At 45.3% G+C, this 14,049-nt stretch overlaps 1 protein-coding gene across 5 annotated transcripts in view; it reads left to right on the forward strand.

The window, feature by feature from the left end:
• Positions 1-4,212: 4,212 nt before the first annotated feature.
• The window catches only part of CYBRD1 (cytochrome b reductase 1), a 28,444-nt gene continuing 18,607 nt past the window's right edge, over positions 4,213-14,049 (forward strand). For 3 of the 5 annotated variants that reach the window (XM_005573449.4, XM_005573450.3, XM_074009442.1), the window contains exon 1: positions 4,213-4,477. In XM_005573449.4, coding sequence (XP_005573506.2) covers positions 4,285-4,477 — 193 coding nt within the window. In that variant the 5' untranslated portion in view covers positions 4,213-4,284. Of the gene's footprint in view, positions 4,602-11,647; positions 11,869-14,049 lie in introns of those variants that run through there. The other 2 variants (XM_074009440.1, XM_074009439.1) reach the window with 2 other exon arrangements.

The raw sequence follows: 14,049 nt of genomic DNA on the forward strand, positions 1-14,049 counted from the left end.
CAGGAGTTCGAGACCAGCCTGAGCAACCTGATGAAACCCCCTCTCTACCAAACATACAAAAATTTGCCAGGCATGGTGGCACATGCCTGTGGTCCCAGCTACTTGGGAGGCTGAGGTAGGAGGATGAGTCCAGGAGGTGGAGGTTGCAGTGAGCCGAGATCATGCCACTGCACTCCAATCTGGGTGACAGAGTGGGATCCTGTCTCAAAAAGAAAAATAATTAATTAAAAGGTTAACAGTAAGCCACAACAATATTTATTGAAAAATTTCCCCTTCTCAGTGACAGTTTTGTTTAATATCAAAGTTAGATTCTTTTTTTTTTTTTTGAGACGGAGTCTCGCTCTGTCACCCAGGCTGGAGTGAAGTGGCGCTATCTCGGCTCACTGCAAGCTCTGCCTCCCGGGTTTACGCCATTCTCCTGCCTCAGCCTCCCGAGTAGCTGGGACTACAGGCGCCCGCCACCACGCCCGGCTAGTTTTTTTGTATTTTTAGTAGAGACGGGGTTTCACCATGTTAGCCAGGATGGTCTCGATCTCCTGACCTCGTGATCCACCCGTCTCAGCCTCCCAAAGTGCTGGGATTACAGGCTTGAGCCACTGCGCCTGGCCAGATTCTTAAAAGATAATTTAAAAGTTGAAATTCTCTCAGTTTTACATATAACTTCAAGATGATTCAATACCATTGGTACCATTTGGCCATGTTTTCATCCTCCTGAAATGTTTTGTTAAATGGGGTCTGGAATCCCAGAGATTCTCATCTGCTGCTGCTATGAAGCAAAATTAACTCAAGAGTGGAGTGAAGGTGTTAGGAGTAATGTTTCAAGGGGGTGAAAACATTAATTGGGGAAAAAGACTAGATACTTTTAGGGAGAGGGATAGAGATGTCGTTATAGAATTATAAGCTAAAGTTCACAAACGAAAAGAATCAATGTAAGATGAAACATGGAATGTTTGCAGCACTCAGGAACCACCACCAAAAAAAAAAAGGTCTGAAAAAATAAAAGTGGAAGATTCAGGGATAGTTTCCATGTATTCCTAGGGATCTCACTCTTCTCTCCTCTGCTCTGTGCCCTAAATTGACCTGGGATGGATTACATGAACTGCCCTGTGGCATCTGATTAGGTTCTGGTTAGCCCCTGGGAGACCCTGGGCAGAAGATCAGAGGGGAGAAGAGTAAGGCTGGAATATTTATCTGCTTCCATCTTTCTCCCTATGGGGTCTCTGCAGGCTGGCTGCATCCCTGTACTCAAGGCCTCTATCGGACTTCCCCCTCCACACAATTTTCTCTCTGGATTCCAGTAATTCTCTATCCTTCAGACTTGGGGCACTGCCTAACCCTGAGGATTGCCACACACTGCCCACAACTTCATAAACAGTCTTGTTCATTATTAAATTACTCAATTCCAATATGCTGTGTGTTTTCTGCCAGGACCCTGATTAACACACTCAGTCTTATTAGCCTCCCAACACATGTTTATTGAGTAACCACCACGTCAAGGAGGAATAAAATGACTAATTGGAGAATCAATGCCTTCAATAGGGCAGTCTGAGAGTGGAGACAGCCAGAGGCAGATCATTATATTATATCCTGACAGGTGACACAAGGAGGCACTGGATGGGGAGGTCAGTGGGATATAAAAGTCTGGGCAGGGGCAGACTCAGGGAAGGTTTCTCAGTGGAGATGGGGTCAGGGAAATTTAGAGGCAGGGGCGTGGGTAGGAAGTGGTCAGAAGCTGCCAGAGCAGTTTACAGCCAAGGACATCAGAGCCAGTCAGGTTATGGTAAGAGACTAGAGGGGAGGGCTAAGCTGGACCAGATCAAAGCCTTGTGCTGGGGAAAGGTGTCCTTCTCTTCCATTTGCTTACTCTCCCCACCAAGGGAAAAATAATGACACAGGTGAGGTCTACAGCCTCTTACTCTGAGCCCTTAATCCTGCCCTACTACCATGGCCTGCCACTCCTATTTCTTTAGTCTGCTTTGAAAATCACCTCCATATACTTCCTGCACATTCTAAGGTCTTTCAAGACAGCAACAAGACAATACAGCAAACTAGTCCTTGGAGATGAGCTACAGAAGAGGGCTAGAAGTGAACGTTCCCAAATGCATTCTGGAGGCCCTGGCGGTCAGAACCCTTTTTCTTTGATAGCATTAGATAATGCTGATACTATTTTTGTCCAGTGGAGAAGGGTGAGGATAATGTTGGAAATAGGGCAGGGAGCGAGCTTCACTTCATCAACAGGGGCTTTGGTTCAAATCGGTTTGGGTGGCCTGGCACTTTGAAAATCCATTTATCACACTAAATGGCAAGTCCAGGTCCAGGAGGTTCCTGTCTTCCCTCTCTCAACAGCAAACTGCAAATAGTTTCATTGCAGGATAAGGCCAAGCCCACTGCCGCCCATGCTGTTTTTGTTTTGTTTCGAGACAAAGTCTAGCTGTCACCAGGCTGCAGTGCAGTGGTGCGATCATAGCTCTCCTGAGCTCAAGTGATTCTCTTGCCCCCACCTCCCAAAGCCCTGGGATTACAGCCGTGAGACACTTCATGCGGACCCCGGTTTACTGGTTTTTGTTTGTTTTTTGAGACAGAGTCTCACTTTGTCATTCAAGCTGAAGGCAGTCGTGCAATCTCAGCTCACTGCAGCCTCGACCTTCTGGGCTCAAATGATCCTCCTTCCTCAGTCCCCAAGTAGCTGGGGCTACAGGTGCACACATTTGTATTTTTAGTAGAGACAGGGTTTCACCTTGTTGCCCAGGCTGGTCTCAAACTCCTGGATTGAAGTGATCTGCCCGCCTCAGCCTCCCAAAGTGCTAAGATTACAGGTGTGAGCGACTGCGCTCGGCCTTTACTGTTAACTTAAAACAAAAAATTATAAATTTGAAAAAGGAGGAGACTTTCTTTTAAAAGGTTATAGCCTGCAAGGTGGCCATTCCATAGGCTGATAAACACAGCCTCTGGCCTAAGACCAGAGACAGGCACTTGGAAGGCAGAGGGGTTGGGGTAGAAGCTTTATGCTGAACAGTTTGGCCAAACATACATACTTAACAGGTTACAGGAGGAACTATGAATATTGATGGAGGTGGTCCTTACACATGCATATTGAACAAACATGCATGTAACATGTTCTCTTTGGGGTGGAGACTTAACATTTAAATGTATTACTTCAAATACATTTAAATGTATTACTTCAAACCTATACTTCAAAAGGTCTTTTTAGGCCGTGAATGCATACAAGTGCAAATCCTGTAAACTGGCCAGAACTAGTCCATGGTTGGTGGTCTTCCTATCAGGAAAAAGTTCCTGAAATCAGTTTCTTGTCCAATGAAAGCTGTAGTTCTGGCTTGTGGAACAGGGGTTCAGTTGGTCAGCGTCTGTGAGCTGATTAAGTTGTAATAGTTTTAACATCGCTTATCTCAAACCAGTGCCTCTAGAGAAAAAGAAAACCTTTGTGGCAGTTAGACCATAGTTTATTCCTTAAGTGTAGGAGTGTGTGACTTAGGTCCTTTTTATAATTTGATGTCCTATTGCTACAAAGAGTCTGTTCCGTCCGCCTTTTGATTTCTCTTTTAAACATTAATGCTAGTCAGTTGTTGAGTCTAAATTCCAAAAGGGAGGGGGTAGACTTCCTGATTTCCCTTCTGGCTGTAGCTAGAAACTCAGCTTTAAGGTTTTCTGGGGTCTGCTTGGCCAAGGGGGTCCATTCAGTCAGTGAGGGGCTTAGGATTTTACTTTTAGTTTACACCACCCTACGGGTTCCTCCTTAACACCCTTTGATGTCAGAGACAGCAATTCTCCAGCACTGCGGCTAAGGAGGCTTCTTTAGAGTTAAAAGCACACACATAACCTTACCCAACGGATCCCTCTCTTCTCTTAATCAAGAGGGCGCACCACTGCCCTACTCAGCCTCCCCACAAATAAGGACGAGATACGGGAAGGGTTAAAAGCAAGTGGTGGGTATAAAATCCTTGGAATTCTCTCTTTGAGCAACTAACTAGGGCTGTTACTGAAGCCCTCTGCGAGCTTGGATGCTGGGCGAGAGTGAGGCCACCAGGCAGTGAGCGCCCTCGGCGGCCGCGTGATCCCGGGGGTGGGGCCCGTTTCTGAGTTGGGGCTAGCTCCCCACCCCCAAGGGCCCCACATTCCGGGCCAGCAGCCCAGAAAGTCCCTCCCCGCAGGCGGAGACAGCCCCAAGAAGTCGACGCCCCGGTCCCGCCGCCCGGCCACTACCCAAAGGCTGCCGCCGCCTCTCCAAGTTACTGTGGACCCCGCGGTGCGGAGTATGGGGCGCTGATGGCCATGGAGGGCTACTGGCGCTTCCTGGCGCTGCTGGGGTCGGCACTGCTCGTCGGCTTCCTGTCGGTGATCTTCACCCTCGTCTGGGTCCTCCACTACCGAGAGGGGCTTGGCTGGGACGGGAGCGCACTCGAGTTTAACTGGCACCCGGTGCTCGTGGTCACCGGCTTCGTCTTCATCCAGGGCATCGGTACTGGCACCTCCTGGGGGGTGCGGGGAGGAAAGCGGGGAAAGCGACTGGGGGCAGAGGGTCCTCCGTGAAGCGCCTCCCAGCTGAGGAAATATTGGAGTATCGCGGGGCCCAGAGAAGTGCGGTGAGGAGTGCGCGGGAAGCCAATTTGGCGGGGTGGGAAGGCGGCGCGAGAGGGAGGCTGGCCGGCTCTGGGGGCGAGACGCAGCTGCGGTTCGGGCGGATAGCAGCGAGCGCTGGGCTGGGGGTGCGCGGTGGAGACGCGCTGCTGGGGGCGGCGGAGCGTGGCCCGCCCCACTTGGTTAACTCTTTGCGGCGAGTGGCTGGGACGCATTGGAGGCGCCTCCAAGACCCAGAAACTTGAGCCAGGGAGCGATACCGGAGCGCCGCGCAGTCGGGCCGCTGCAGCCCACTCGCCCCGGAAAGTCGCCTCTGTGTACCGAGCCTGCGCAGTCGGGGGCGCGGAAACACTTTCGCCCCAGCCGGTTGCTGAACTTGCTTCCAGCCTGCAGACGAGGAGGGCAAGGCCCCAGGGAAAGATTGCCGGGGCGAGAATTTGCCCCTATTTGTAACATCCTCGGCCCTGGGTGAAGGGGCAGGCCAAGGGGGGCGAGTGAAGCATCCGCCCTAGGTTCCTCTCCTCCTAGAGCGTTAAGCTCAGTCGAGACCTGGAAGCTGCCAGGACTCCAAAGAATGTTTCGCCGCCCTGCCCAGTCATTGGACAGTCTTGAGCCCGACTGGTTTATGTGGCAGCCGAGGGCGAAAGTTCCCCCGCCGGGCTTCCTATTGGGCACTGGCCCAGCACTCCGGGTGGGAGATGCCTGGAGAGGGCCCGCGGCTGCCTTGCACCGAGGGATGCCTGTGCTCCGGCTGCCAGCGGCGCGAGCTGCGTCCGTCTTTGGCCCGCGGCGAGCCAGCCCAGGGCCTGCATTCTCTGGGCTGAGGCTGGCGTGGGGGTGGGGCTCGGCAGTCGCTGGCAGTGTTTGTTGTCGTTGTGTAGTGCCTCTCACAATGTCCTGATAGCTTCCTTCGGTTTGCCGTGTAGCTGGAGGAACCTCTAGCTTGTGGCGCAAACAGCTTATTTGTAACCACTTCCCAAAAGGCATGGCCTTGAGAAAGTAGTTAGAGAAAGGCAGCAAGGGGTGGACTGGGGTTATGTCGCAGAAGATAATCGAGAGTAGTAGCAAGGGTTTGGAAAGATATGCCCACTGGCCGAAATCCCTAGCTTTGCCTCCGGGCAGGCTGCCTTTTCTTCACCAAATATTCAACTCCCCACAAACGAGTGTGCAACATAGTGCTGACCTCATTCCTAAAGAAAAGTGATTTTGGTTTTTGTTTTTGTTGGTTGTTTTAAACTTGTACTGCAGCTTTCGCAAGTGTGGCCAGCATTCTCCCACTCTGGAATGTAGTGGAAGGTGTTACTAACCCTCAGCATTCAAAGGGTTCCCTGATGTGAGATCGGCATCAGGGTGTGAGCACCACTGGGCACCTAAGGCATTTCGTTGCGTAACTCTCAGTTATTTTGCCACTACGCTTATAAGAGAAAAACATACTCAAGTTCCAAAGTAACTGTCAGAAGCACTCTTTCCTTCATGGTTGGAACCCTTAAGTTTGGCCCAGAGCTGTCTACAGCTTGTTTGCTCAAAGAGTAGAACCAGTCTCCTCTTCTACCCAACTCTTCAGAGCAGCTTCTAATACCAAAAAACTTTCTGGAGGTCTTGGAATATCTTCTCATAATTGAGGTTAAGGGAACAAGTGTTATTACTCGTTGCCTGACTTGCCACAGAGGAGAAGCCGTCAGAATGGCTAACAGTGATTGCATGCTGTTTGTCCACTAAGTGCATTATGTCACATGTATGTAAGAGTAAACTGAGACAGAGAAGAGTTATGTAACTTACCCATGAAAGCTGTTTTAAGGCTTTTCAGTGACCTTATCGTCAAAGTTTGATTCTCTGCTTTTATGGCAATATGCTTATTTTCTGCCAAATCTTTTTAGACAGCGAAAACCTTCATGTAAAATATGTTTTGAAACTCTTCATTCATGTTAGAGTCCAATATACAGTTTTCCTAAAAGGTTTTTTAATTTCTCTAAACTTTGTACTTCTCTTAATCTGTTCATATTTACTCTTGGACAAAAATGTGTAAATTTTGGCAATTTTCATCTGCTGCTCTTATGAAAATCTTGTTTCTTTTTTTCTTTCTTTCTTTTTTTTTTTTTTCTTTTGAGACGGAGTCTTGCTCTGTCACCCAGGCTGGAGTGCAGTGGTGCGATCTTGGCTCACTGCTACCTCTGCCTCCCAGGTTCAAGCAATTCTCCTGCCCCAGTCTCCCGAGTAGCTGGGATTACAGGTGCGTACCACCATGCCCAGCTAATTTTTATATTTTTAGTAGAGACAGTGTTTCACCATGTTGGCCAGGCTGGTCTCGAATTCCTGACCTCGAGTGATCCACCTGCCTTGGCCCCCCAAACTGCTGAGATTACAGATGTGAGCCACCGCACCCAGCCGATCTTGTTTTCTTTGGGTTCAGTTACTGTATTTGTATCAGTGGTCCAGAGTTTGTCCCGTCATTACTCATCGTGTTTCCTGTTTGGAGCCTGGATGTGCAAATCACTTTAATCATATAATGCATTTAATTGACATGAGCATAAATGTTTTCATAAATATAGGCACATGCATAGTTCTCCCCAGTTCTTCCATATCTTGGCCCACCCACCCACATTCCTCACCCTAAGTATTAGGAAGGCTCCAGTGGAAGGAGGGGGAGTAATAAATAAACTTTATAGGCCGTGAGGGACCCACACGTTACAGACTTGCCATGTTATAGCAGACTTTTTTACTGTGTGTGATTGCTGCAAGGAGGAAAATTTTAGGCTATGAGATTTCAGATCTCTAACAAAGAACACGATGTAATGGAGTTCTTCTCTTCTGTAATACACAAATATTTGGAGATGAGGAAAGGAAGGCTAAAGTACAGTTATTACTCTAAGTATAAGATGTTTTAGAAATGCAATATACAAATAGTAAACAATATTTGAAATTAAGAACAGGTATGAGTCCTTTGAAACACCTTTAAGAAGTAAGCTCTGGGCCGGCGCAGTTCAGCTACTTGTGAGGCTGAGGCAGGAGAATCACTTGAACTCGGGAGGCGGAGGTTGCGATAAGCGGATATCTCACCATTGCACTCCAGCCTGGGCAACAAGAGCGAAACTCCCATCTCAAAAAAAAAAAAAAAAAAAAAAAAAGCTCTGGCCGGGCATGGTGGCTCACGCCTGTAATCTCAGCACTTTGGGAGGCCGAGGTGAGTGGATCACCTGAGGTCAGGAGTTCGAGACCAGCCTGGCCAACATAGTGAAACCCTGTCTCTACTAAAAATACAAAAATTAGCTGGGTGTGGTGGCACGTGCCTGTAATCCCAGCTACTCGGGAGTCTGAGGCAGGAGAATTGCTTGAACCTGGGAGGTGGAGGTTGCAGTGAGCCAAGATTGTGCCATTGCACTCTAGCCTGGGCAATAGAGTAAGACTCTGTCTCAAAAAAAAAAAAAAAAAAAGAAAAGAAAAAGCTCCAAAGAAGCAAAGTTAACATAGAATTTACAAAACAAATATCCCTCTCCTCCTTTATTCCCCTTTCCCTTTCTCGCTAACCCTCCCTCTCCTTTTCCCATTTTATCCTCCGTGTCCCTCTCTCGCTCTCCCTTCCTTTCCCCTTCTCTCTCCCCAACTCCCACACTCCAAGTATATTTTGGAAAATGTATATATTCTATATTCAAGTATAGCAGATCATGGGAAATCTAAAACTAAAATAAAATTTTAAACTAGTGGGAAATCTAGCTAACAGACTGACATGAATGAGGAAGAGTTTAGAAGAGGCTTTGTGCTTCTCTGAAAGAAATGTTTCCCATGAAATAAGTATACTACTAGGAAATCAGAGAAATGAACCTTGAAAAGGAGGCCACAGAAAAGACTGAAAGAAATAAACGCTCTCAAAGTGGCTGTTGACCTTTTAAAGGTTCAGCAAGGTGGAATGTGTTCTTTAGTGAAAGGTAGAAAATTCAGCTATCTAAGTTTAGTGAAAAGAAGCCTTGGCAATTCTATACTCCTTCCTTTCCTGTGTAGAACTCGTTTTATTGTATAAACTGAAGGAAGAGAAATTAAATAGTTTAATGATCTCAAGTTGATTTTGTGAGAGAATATAACTACCTTTAAGTAACATTTAAAAGACTAACAGAAATTAAGAGCAGTTCTTAAAAAGCAGTTGGGATATCCTATTAATTTATCTAAAAGTGACCAAATTCCATGATTACTTAAATAGACTTGAAAAGCTCTTGGGGTAAAATCCAGCAAATAAGAAAATGGAGAAAGTGCCCCAAATACCTACTCTAAAATAAGCTTCAGGGACACCATTGATAATAAAACCTGTCAATCTTAGCGATACAAGGGTTTTTACAAAGCATAAAGAGATGATTTAAAGAAATTTTGTGAAGAAAACCACAAAAAATATCCCCAACATATTTTTTGTTGTAAACAAATACACATAGATTTTAAAATAATGCAACCAATAAAAATGTTTTAGATATGACTGTGGTGCTCAGTTCTATATCCCCAGCACCTAGAATAACACTGGGAACTGGCACATGGTAGATGAGTAAGTAGTTGTTGAATGAATGATTATTTCTGTACCATCATTGAATTGTTAGTAACAAAATGCAATTTACAGCCACTTATTTGTGACTATAATAATAGTGTCTAAAGTAAATACACGCTTGTCTTTCCCTAGCGATTCTCCTGTTCAGCCAGTTTAAAAGCACTGGCTTATCAACCTCCAGGAAGAATAGACATCTATTGCACTGCAAATGCATCTTTATTCTAAGGCCTCTAGCTGATGAGAATGTTGCTGCTTAAGTACAGTCTGTGCCTCCTTTTCCCTTCATCCCAGTTTTCTCTCCTTTTTCTGCATCAAGTTTCCCCCCTAACTGGCTTATTTCCAACATAGTATAATTTCTATCATCTTCGAAAACAAAACAAAATCACTCTTGACCCTGTATGTCCCTCAGCTACTGCCTCAATTCTCTGCTTGCCTTACCACAGAACTTTTTGAAATTTTTGTCCATACCTGCAGTTTCTAGTTCCTTTCTTCCTATTCTTTCTTGAGCCCTCTCCAATTAGGTTTTCACCTCCTGCTCCACCAAAATTGTGCTTAACATGGTAGCTAATGATCTCCATGTTGCTAATTCCATTGGTCAATTCTCAGTCCTCATAGTGTTTGAGTGGAAGGCAGCATTTGACATAATTGACCCCTCACTCCTTGGGACACTGTCTTTTTTTCTTTTTTCTTTTTCTTTTTTTTTTTTGAGACGGAGTTTCACTCTTGTTGCCCAGGCTGGAGTACAATGGTGCAATTTGGGCTCACTGCAAGCTCCACCTCCCGGGTTCAAGTGATTCTCCTGCTTCAGCCTCCTGAGTAGCTGGGATTACAGGCATGCGCCACCACGCCCAGCTAATTTTGTATTTTTAGTAGAGACAGGGTTTCTCCATGTTGGTTAGGCTGGTCTTGAACTCCCGACTTAAGGTGATCCACCCGCCTCAGCCTCCCAAAGTGCCGGGATTACAAGTGTGAGCCACCGCACCCAGCCAGGACACTTTCTTTACTTGGCTTCTCTTCACCTGGTAAGTTGGGTGGCTTCCAGGACACCTGATTCTCGTGACTCTTCTCTCTTTCCTGGCTGCCTCATCCTCAGTCTCCTTTGCTGGTTCTTCCTCATCTTCCTGATGACTTCAGGTTAGAGTATCCCATGGCTCAGTCTTCTGACCACTTCTTTTTTTTCTACACTCACTTCTTTAGTGGTCAATCTTATCCAGTCTCTTCTTGGCTTTAAGTACTATCTACACACTGAACCCTCTCAAATTTGTGTATTCAGCCCAGACTGTTCCCTGAACTCCAAATCCAAATATCTATTTGCCTACTCAAACTCTCTACTTGAATATCAAATAGACATATCCGAATCTCAGCTCTTGATCTTCCTCATGCCTGCAAAACCAACTCCTCCCAGCACAGGCTCCACCATCTCAGTAAATGGCAACTTTATCCTTCTAGCCGTTCAGGACAAAATTATGCAGTCATCTATGATTCTTCTCTTCCATACTCCTCAGCCATTTCACTCGAAAATCTTAGAGACTCCAAATTCAAAATACAGTATTATCCAAATTCTGACCACTGACTATTAATTTATTGTCTGTCTTCTCCTACTAGAATATAAGCTCCCAGAAGGAAGGGATTTTGTCTGTTTTCTTCAATGCTGTATCCATAGCATTACCTAACACATAATAAGCATTCAATAAATATTTACTAAATTGATGGAAGTTTGGCCAATTCTTTAAACCAGAGGGTCACACCTACAAGGATCAGTGTACAAAGTAAATAGGTGAAGTCGATTTAGTATACAGCACCCACCAGGGTGTCTTTCTGGATTCAACTAGATATTCAGACACGAGAGACTACTGCCAGGGGCGGTGGCTCACGCTTATAATCCCAGCACTTTGGGAGGCCAAGGTGGGCAGATCACCTGAGGTCGGGAGTTCGAGACCAGCCTGACCAACATGGAGAAACCCATCTCTACTAAAAATACAAAATTAGCCGGGCATGGTGGCTCATAACTGTAATCGCAGCTACCCAGGAGGCTGAGGCAGGAGAATCACTTGAACCCAGGAGACGGAGGTTGCAGTGAGCTGAAATCACGCCATTGCACTCCAGCTTGGGTAACAAGAGCGAAACTCCGTCTCAAAAAAAAAAAAAAAAAAAAGACATGAGGGACTATTAAGACCATACTGGACACCAGTCTACTCAGAATGATGTAGGACAGAAGCCAGAGCTTGCTGGCAGGGCAGTGGCAGGGCAGTGGCAGTGGGCATCCTTGCAGCAGCAGTCAACATAGCCCTCAGTAAGCTATCCTTTCCTCGGGTGACAGCTCAGGCACTGGGAGATGAGATCTGCACTGGTGAGATCAGAGCTTAAAGTCCCCATGCCACATAGGAACTGTCTTTTGTAGTACTCTGTATGCCTAGTTCCATGATCCCTGCAAGGGATATGTAGTGGGTTGAATAGTGGCCCCCAAAAAGATATGTCCAAATCCTAATCCCAGGTATCTGTGAATGTGACCTTATTTGGAAATAGGATCTTTGCAGATGTTAACTATGGATCTCAAGATGAGATCACCCTGGATTTAGAGTGGGCCCTAAATCCTATGATTGGCGTCTTATAAGAGAAAGGAGAAGGAGATTTGAGACAAAGACACACAGAGAGGAAGGCCATGTGAAGACAGGCGGAGATTGGAGTGATGTGACCACAAGCCCAGGAAAATGGAGAATTGTCGGCGCCCCTAGAGGCCAAAGAGGGTATGGCATGGCTTCTTCCTTAAGACCATCCTGCTATTATAACACCTTGATTTTTGATTTCTGGCCTCCAGAACTGTGAAAGAATAAATGTGTTGCTTTAAGTTACTAAATTTCTGGTAATTTGTTATGGTGGCTCTAGAGGATTAATATAGGATATAACAGTTATCACTGCACTCTGGGAAGCCCAAAGTATTGGTATCGTCATCAGGTATTTACAGATTTTTCATTGTTTCAGTCCAGACACAGTTTACCAATTGGGTCAGTTTTTATTATTACCAATGTTGCCTAATAACTGGTGACAAGCCACTTTATCTGTTTACGAGGACAGTTAATTAAAGATCAGATCGTCATGCAGCAGAGCACAGGTGTGAGAGGTGGGAACTGTAGGGAACTACAGAGTGCCCACTCCTGGCAAAACAGGAAGTTTCCACTGAGCCCTAGTGGGTCATGGCTACGTGAGGATGCCAGTCCAAGGTTGCCAGGGCTTCTAATTGTCCCGAGAGAATCCAGATTTTTAAAAAATTGGTTCAAACGAAAAGTAAACCAGCCACAAAAACAAAACCTCTAAAACATTGGGCTGATCAAACAAAACAACATCTTTGGACCAAATTCCAGTCCATAGCTTCCAGTTTACAGGTGACTCCTGCTAGGGTTTTCTGACTTGACTTTGCAAGGTTTTACATTTTTCCCTTAAAAGGTAGAACATTCTTCCTTTTTAAGAAAGATAGAGGGCCAGGCACAGTGGCTCATGCCTGTAATCCCAGGACTTTGGGAAGCCACGTAGGGAGACAAGTCTGGGCAACATGGTGAAACCCCATCTCTACAAAAAAAATACAAAAATTAGCCAGGCGTGGTGGTGTGTATTGGTAAGTCCCAGCTACTCGGGAGGCTGAGGCTGGAAGATCACTTGAGCCTGGGAGGTTGAGGCTGCGGTGAGCTGTGACCATGCCACTGCACTCCAGCCTGGGAAACAGAGCGAGACCCTGTCTCAAAAAAAATAAAAAAAGAAAAAGAAAAAAAAGAGCAAAAGAAGGTTAGACTAGAAATCTTTGTTATAACTTTTTTCTTTATATAGAAACTTCCTTAAAAGGTCAAAACAAGCTTTGAAATGTCTATACAGACTTCGGCTGTACTTTTCTAAGTTTTTTGTTGTTGTTGTTGTTCAATTTCTTAATATATTATCCTATCCATTTAATTAACATATTTATTAAGTACTTACTGTGTGCCAGACACTGTAAAACAAGTAAGATACAACTCAGTCTGCAAGCTGTTCCCATTTGATTTGGTTGGACACGAATTATGGTTTCTTTCTTTTTGCTTGTTTGTTTTCATACAGGGTCTTGCTCTGTCAGCCAGGCTGGAGTGTAGTGGCGAAATCATGACTCACTGCAGCCTTGACCTCCCAGGCTCAAGTGACTCTTCCACCCCTCCCAAAGTGCTGGGATTACAGTTGTGAACCTCCACACCGTCCCAGCTCAAATTATGATGGGGATTTTTGTTGTTTTGTTTAGAGATGTAGTTTATACTGATCCTTAAATATTTAGAGCTGGCTGGGACCTTAAGTTCTACCCTTCATATTAGAGACCAAATGTCTGGCCAGGGTCAGACAACCAGCTAGTATCAGAGCCAGTACTCTTTCTAATCCGTCATAATACTGATATGAGGCACAAGAAAATATAGCTGATCTTTCTAAAAACACACAATTTCTGAATATTTTTAAATGTGTATTCAATTAATTGATTTTTTTTTCTTTTTATACATGTATTTGGTACGATGTAGCTGCCTTTGCAAGGATTTTAATCACTCAGAGATGTTTCTAGGCCTAAAAATACCTTCCAAATCATCTGAATCACTTCCTTCATTTTGAGTTTTCAGAGATTTTCAGTTTCATGACTTTCATGCTGTGAGACAGTTTGAATGCACAGCCATGTTTCAAAGCTCTGATTTTCTTTGACAGCCACTGCAGGAATCTTTTCAAGAAGTTTATTTAAAGCAGATTCTCTGCTTTTTCATTTAAACTTAAGATTCTTTGGATAGAATCTGGTAAGCTCTTGCGTGCAGAGGGAAATGAGTTATGGAGACTGATAATCCTGTTCTGAGCATTCTGCTAAGGAGACAGAAATAATACTTTATTCAAAGAGGGAAGGGAAGTGTAATGGGCACACCATGTTTAAGTAGAAT

Source organism: Macaca fascicularis, chromosome 12 (assembly GCF_037993035.2).
Source record: "Macaca fascicularis isolate 582-1 chromosome 12, T2T-MFA8v1.1".
In the NCBI taxonomy this organism is placed as follows: domain Eukaryota; kingdom Metazoa; phylum Chordata; class Mammalia; order Primates; family Cercopithecidae; genus Macaca; species Macaca fascicularis.